The sequence below is a fragment of the Micropterus dolomieu genome, linkage group LG17, assembly GCF_021292245.1.
Source record: "Micropterus dolomieu isolate WLL.071019.BEF.003 ecotype Adirondacks linkage group LG17, ASM2129224v1, whole genome shotgun sequence".
Lineage (NCBI taxonomy): Eukaryota > Metazoa > Chordata > Actinopteri > Centrarchiformes > Centrarchidae > Micropterus > Micropterus dolomieu.
The window spans coordinates 14,556,587-14,563,658 of record NC_060166.1 but is presented as its reverse complement, the minus strand read 5'-3'; the positions used below and the strand labels follow the sequence as shown (position 1 = coordinate 14,563,658).

Below are 7,072 nucleotides of genomic sequence, written 5' to 3'. Positions count from 1 at the left end.
TGATATTCTTTATCGCAGAGTGTCACAGAAAAATAATGACTCAGGGAATTAAAATAAGATCTCAGCCCCTCTTTATCTGCCCAGCTCTGTGGCCCAGATACTGCTGCTGAGAGAAAAACAGCCGTTCTTTTAAATGTTCGAAACGTCTGTGGGCACATGGAGAAAGTTTTCTTCCACCTACACAGGAGACCAGTTTCAACAAGAAAGCTTAACATACAGTGTTTGAAGGGAAGATGGGGGGAGGGGGGGGGGGGGGGGGGGGGGGGGGGGGGGGGGGGATAGTTATCTCTTTAACAACTAAAAACCACATGCACATTCATTTTTGTGCTTCAAACTACAAGAGAGCAGAAGGACACTGGCTCACACTCATTATCGTGCCGTTCGTGTTGAGTTTTTATGAATGACAATCTTCAAAAGGAAAAATTGTCACACAAAGGTGGTATTCCTGCCCTCTGTTAGCCATTGCACAGCAGTAACCAACTTGTGTTGTCTCTGTGTTGGTAACCTCTCTGTGGCATAATTCTGATTATGGGTTAAAAAGCAGGTGGTTGATGGGTTAAGCATGAGGGAAATATAAGCATTCTTGATCCACTTTTTGGGACATTGAGAGGTCTGAACAAGTCACACAGTGTGTTAAAGCCAACCATCCCCTGCATCTCCAGGCGTCCAGTGGAAACAGTAACTTTGTTACATTAGTGGCTCCAGGGTGCTCATCCTGTGACAGTTTTACAATCCTGGCTGCTTGTTCAACCCTGTTAAAACACCCTCCCTCCCTGATGGTCAGACGTGGGTCTGCATGCGCTTCTGGAGCGGCCTGGTGAGGTCTGAGTTCTGCGAGGAGGACTGGGAATAGTGGGAGGAGGAGGAGGCTGATGCCTTGCTGTCTTTGTCGAACTGCACGTAGCCGTCCGGCTTACTGTAGCTGCTGACGCTGCTGTCACACTGCGTGTCGATGAAAGAGCTGGAGTCGCTGAGTGAGCCACGCTGGAACTCCCGCTCGCACAGCTCGATGGAGCTGCTGCCCATGCCCAGCACGAAGCGTTGGCTGTAGTCGTACAGACGGTTGGGACCTGCTCCCAGAGTGGAGTAGATGTTGGTGAAGGACATTCCCGTTGGTACCCGCTGCTTGCCCAGGGTACCTGTGTTGGTGGGGTTCCTCACCTCAGTGGACTGATTCCCAGCCATGGTAGGGGTGTGGTGCTCCTTAAAGGTATTGACACTATAGTAGCCATTTGTAGGGTCCTATTGGGAACATAGGAAATCACAATTCTTCTTATTATCATTATTATTATTATGCATTTACATTTTTTTCTTTTTTTCTATACCAGGTGGTAGAAATGGGGGGTGGGGGGGTGGGGGGTTAAGATACATTGTGAACAACAAATCTGTGTTGAAATGAAAAAAATCCTGCTCTCTGTGAGCTCCTACACAAACACACATACGGAGTAAAGTCAGTGGTCAGCAGAAAAGAGGCCGTGCTGGAGAGGTCAACCGGGAATGTGAAGATAACTCCAATATTACTCTACTTGATGACTACTTCTTCATTGTTATTGTAGGTGCAAAAAAACCCTTTGAGAATAAAAAGCCAGTACTTCAACAAGCATAAGCGTATATAGTAAATAGAGAGTATATAGTGACTTTGCTGTTCAAGAAACAACATTTAGTTATATTTAAAATATTAAATTCCAATCCTGTTCTATAATAGTTAATATAATATTAATCCTGATTGTTTGACAATTCATGTGTTTATTGTTGTTGAACAGGAGAGGAAAGCAGAGCAGGTGACGAGAGGAGACAGCATGAGAGCAGCAGAGCAGAGAAAAGTAGAAGAACATGTTTTTGGAATCTGCATAAGCAGTGTCATCAAGTCTAAAAATAATTAGTAGATCACGGCAAACGTAATTTTAAGTAACTTTGTATACTTTTTATACAGCTGTAATGAAAATGAGTAAATCAATGAGAATGTGTTTCTGAGAAATCTGTGAATGTAAAGCCCCCCCAGACCCCCACCCAAGTATAGTTCCCCCAGTAAAATGTGGCCATTTCCACCACTGGTGATACCTAATTGCAAACTGAACTAGAAGGGGAAAGGAAAACCATGTCCTTGTTTATCTGCATTTCTGTGTATTCAAAGCCCAACAGGAGCCACGGTCATTTTGGCCGTAATTACCTTTCAAATGTCTGAATAAATAAGGAAATAAGCTGCCATATACATCACAATAACAAATGAGAAACAGTGCTTAGTGTTAGGATTTAGTCAGCCCCCATGCTAACCTTAAAATCATGTTTCTTGCTAATTAAGCGGGCCTTGATGATTCATAGTTTGGCATCCAACGTGTCACTGCAAAGTTCACTCACATACCAATTTTAATTGGACCTAAACGGATTGTGTGTCTGTTATTTCATGTATGCACTGAAATGGCTTCTGAGGCTACAGCTGTGCCACTTGTCTGTCTGCTAGGCTGCCGGCACCGTGCTGTTGCTAAGGTTCCAGTTAGGGCACGAGTGTCTGTTTTTTTTATTTTTATGTGCTCGCGTGTGGATGTGAATGGATGTGAATGTCAAACATAGTGAGCGTGGTGGCAAATCCCAAAAGAAGAATGCTCATAATGGGAAAATGAGAGCGACAACCTGAGAGGATCCTCGTTATGCTTCTCATTATCAGACAGGAGACAGGGAGATTGTTTGCGTCTGGCCTTTATCTCTCGTTCGGTCCCCCCCTCTGCTCTCGCCTCATGCATGCTGTCATTAACTAGGATCAAAAAATGCGCCCACAGTGGGAGCAGGAAAGCAGAAAGACACAACAGGAGTACACTCCAGGGAGCCAATGGCAACATTTGTTTGGACAAGAACACTAATGCACGGGTCAGAATTTTGTTTTCCAGAGAAGATTTACAGCAAAATAGACTGGAGACGTTTAGAAGTGTATCTGCACCTCCCAGTGGTTTTGATATGATAAATAGCACATTAACCGGAGCGGGATGTTGCTTTAAAGAACGTGTTGGAAAAGAGAGCAAATTGGCATACTTAAAAAATACTCAGCACTTCTCCCAGGCCTTTATTTTCTTTAAAGCAGTCCAATCCCATCTATATAGTATAAGTAACAGCTTAAGTAACTTAATAACACCTTAAGGGCCAAGCAGCGTCTGATTTTGTGAACCACCTTTGATGAGAGACTAATTAATAAAGAGACATTTTTCCTCTGGACTTATCCTTAGAATATCCTGAGTAGCAGGAGAGGGATTAAAGCTTGTCAGCTATTTTGGTCCCAGAGTTGAAGACCACCTGGCCCAAAGGCTCCTCTCTTTCACCATCTTCTTCTTCTTGTTCCCCCACATTCACAAACTCATGCTGTCGCTGTACTTTTTCTTTTTTTTTTTTTATAGATAGCTTTATCTTTTTATCTTTTAGCTTCTCTTCTCGAGTCGTACCTTAATGTGCTGATACTCCTTCTCTTCCTCTTGTAATACCTCCAGCTGCTTCAGGACAGATTCCTGCTGGAACTCTCCTCGTTCAACCTGCATAGAAATCAAACAAAGTATACTAAGAGTCTGTGTAGTTTCTGAAACTCTACCACTCATAGAAAGAAGGCTTTTTGAGACGGAAGGATTTCACTTTCATCGCTTGTTCTTTTTTTAATCACAGTCAGACATGTTTCACCTTCACTCAGGGCTGGCAGGGAGCATTAATAATGTATCCATGAATATCTTTTATGTATCTTTACAAAATGCAGATTTGTAAGGTGGCTAAGCTCATTTCTCTGCAGTAACGTCAAGTACAGAATGTATTAAGTGTTTTTGAAAGAAAATGTAATCCAAAACCTCACACTGCAAATAGCCCAGCCCTGGAGCAAGCTTCATGAAAACCAAAACACTGGTACAGTTCCAAAGAGGAAACAGTTATTTGTGTGTCTAGAAGGCATGTAGACAGAGAACTACACCCACTGTAGGATTACCCAGTATGTATCAGCATCGCTGTAGTTACATTGTATTGGGGTCTGTTCTGCTCTGGCAACCTATAGATAAATATAACCTCTATGCCTTGACTGCAGCACATGTACGATCTACTTTTCCTTTCTATTCTTCCATTACTCATAAAATAATGTATTTGCAGTAAATAGCAATGCAAGTTGTTAATAATTCATTATGTTACTGTGAGCTTATGAAGGAGAAAAATATGTGCACAACAAAATTCTGAAAACAGTAAACAAGAAATGGAAAGTAGTATGTTGCGACACTCACACTCACCATCAGTTGTTTCATGGAGGTGTGTTCTTCGTTTTCTCGTGCTGCATTGTGGTCTTTGTGTACAATCTCCACTCGGATGTCATTTTTCGCCGACACGACACCTTTCAGATCTGGCAGAAACAGATGACGCATATATCTCAGTAATCTGGATAAACACCATTCTGTATGTGTTGACATTATAAATTCCCCCAGTGCAGTAGTACAGAATCTAGCAAAGATCCCTGGGTTTGGTTTGTGAGAGCTCCCCCATTTCCCGAAAACAATACAAAGCATTATTAATCATTTGTTTCCTGCCAGAACAAGATTATCTTTTTTTCTGCATACATATGCAATCTCACACAGCCTTCGACGGTGGCTCATTCTGTTTGGGACAATGCTGATGATACTGTCATATAACAAAATCTTACTTTCTGTCTTAATTTTGCTTGCAAGTTCTCTCTGGTGAGCACAGATGGAGACGGGCAGTGAGGGCATAACCAGGTGCGCTTCCTCTGTAGTATACAGACAATAGACATGCTGAAGGGACCAGTAGCACAAATTGGTTCATGGATAGAGACAGTGGCTGACTGTCTCTAACCTGAGTCACTTGGTACATGGGTGGGTGGCAGTGAACATAGCGCAGGATGTAAATAGCCTCAAAAGCGAATGCAGCCAGACCGAGATTGCATGAAATGAGCCCTAGTTACAATCGGGCTATCTCTGCACCACAAAAAAATGTCCATCTTAAACAAGTCATTTCATCTTGCTATAAGTGTGAGACTGTTTCAGCAATTTCTCTTGTGTCATAAACTTTCTAAAGTCAAAAAATTTGCAGACAACCAAAATAACATAATAGCTGAGTTTTCCCCCCATTTGTTTTAGTGAAAACAATATCTACATTTGGTAGGTGGACATTTTTCTTGTGTGCGATACAGTTCTTTGACATGCATGCTTCAGTGTCTGTAACGGGGAAGAGGAGACATACTTCTCTGGGAGCGGGTGCAACAGAATGCTCCGATGGTGCCCATGAGGACAATGAGGGCCACAAAAGCTCCAACAGCAATGCCGATGATCACTGCCACTGGGAGAGATTCTGCAGAGAGCAACAAAGAGAAATGTTCTTCTACAGTTACATAACTACAAAACTCTCAAATGTACATTCACTTCAATATCAGGTACATGACAGAGAGTACAAAAAAAAAGCACACAGTCATAATGCAGAGGCCAACTTTCCCCTTTAGGCACACACATGCACCAGTTCACCTCATCTCTCCTTCTTTTCTGTCTGGAACTAAGGGAAGATTTTGTATATTTTATCCCTCTAAGTGACTCTGACATTATCCCTCAGGCACAAGGCCATGCAATAAAACACACAGCCACAATGCGACAGAAAAAAAAGTTTCTCTACTGTATTTCCAAATTAAACAAATTCAATTAATTACCAAACCTTTTGTTATCAGTGCGGGTAACCATTTTCCTACTAATATTGTCTCATCATGCTATTACCTAATAACTTTTAATTTACATTAATTTAAACTGATAGAAGCATTTCACTGAGGGCTTTTATTTTTTCATTGAGCAGAGTGCAAGAGTGTGTGAATTAGTTTAAGCCTAATAATCATATTTGTGTGTTTCTGCGAGGATGTTATGTGCGACTAGGAAGAGATTAAACCTGCATCTATATATGCTTCTCCAGCATTAAAGGTCCTCATTAAAACATACTTTAATGACCTGCGTTACCAGCCCACATTAATGACCTTCTTGCACTTTAAACAAACACACAAACAACCAAGTGCACTCCCTGCATCATTAAAGCCTATTTAATGTCTTCATTGATCAATGTCACTTTCACATAAGCAGCTTATAATTTATCATTTACAATGAGTGGAGAGAAAACACAGCTTCCCCTGTGGTAGAGGGGAAAAGGTCAACACATAAAAGTATTCATTTTGGAGGCAAAAGAAATAGAGAATGTTTTACGTTTGTCTTTCACAGAAAGAAAGCAGGGAGAGTGTATTTTATATTCAGGGTGAGTGTATGCTGAGGCTAAAGTTCAAATTACCAGGGAGTTGCACTTTATGTTAACCCAGAAAATTAATTTGTGAGCAATTTATCTGTGTCATCATCACAAATGTTTCAGAATTTAGGCCATGCAGTGTAATTCATTACCATCTTGCATTTCCATATCTGTAACTTATTTGTGATAGAATTTGAAAAAAATCTGAAGGGATGTTTATGCACACATAACGGCTGTACCAAAGTAAAAATGCATTGTATAATATCCTAAAATCAATGTGTCAACCGATGGTACACAACTAAAATGTAATAAATCTATTGAAGATGTGTTGTTTTTATTTGTTATTGTGCATCAATATTATTCAAATATGACCACTTTGCTATGAAATCCCATCTCATGCAAACTTACGCTCAAACACACTAACCCAATGACACACGCTAAAATGCGCAGTCACAAGCTCACGGACACAGTTTAGGCACAACCACAGTGATGCACGCAAAACACTACAGCTTGGCTCTGTCAGTTTCTAGAAAGTCACGTGATATGAAGAAGAGGAAGGTGGAACCTGTCGAACCTTGGCTCCCACCTTGTTCCTTAAGGCGTATGATCTCAGTGTCAGATCCAAAGCTGTTCCAAGCAGTGCAGTTGTAGATGGTCTGGAAGTCAGCCGGGACAATGTTACTCATGGTCAGTGTGGAGATGACTCCTTCTTCTGTGGTGACGGTCTCCACGGTATAGCGGCCGGATGTTCCAGACTCCAACACAGTTTCCTTCCATGACCAGGCCTGAGAAAAGACAGAGGGTTAAGAGATGGCATGTATTGTGTAAA

General features: G+C 41.6%; 1 protein-coding gene across 10 annotated transcripts in view; it reads right to left on the bottom strand.

The window, feature by feature from the left end:
* Nucleotides 1–279: 279 nt before the first annotated feature.
* Nucleotides 280–7,072, bottom strand: part of kirrel3b (kirre like nephrin family adhesion molecule 3b) — a 162,520-nt gene continuing 155,727 nt past the window's right edge. For 3 of the 10 annotated variants that reach the window (XM_046074298.1, XM_046074302.1, XM_046074307.1), the window contains 6 exons: nucleotides 6,818–7,028; nucleotides 5,212–5,319; nucleotides 4,655–4,738; nucleotides 4,242–4,357; nucleotides 3,432–3,518; nucleotides 280–1,242 (listed from right to left, as the gene is read on the bottom strand). In XM_046074298.1, coding sequence (XP_045930254.1) covers nucleotides 781–1,242; nucleotides 3,432–3,518; nucleotides 4,242–4,357; nucleotides 4,655–4,738; nucleotides 5,212–5,319; nucleotides 6,818–7,028 — 1,068 coding nt within the window. In that variant the 3' untranslated portion in view covers nucleotides 280–780. The remainder of the gene's footprint in view (nucleotides 1,243–3,431; nucleotides 3,519–4,241; nucleotides 4,358–4,654; nucleotides 4,739–5,211; nucleotides 5,320–6,817; nucleotides 7,029–7,072) is intronic. The other 7 variants (XM_046074299.1, XM_046074300.1, XM_046074301.1 and 4 more) reach the window with 7 other exon arrangements.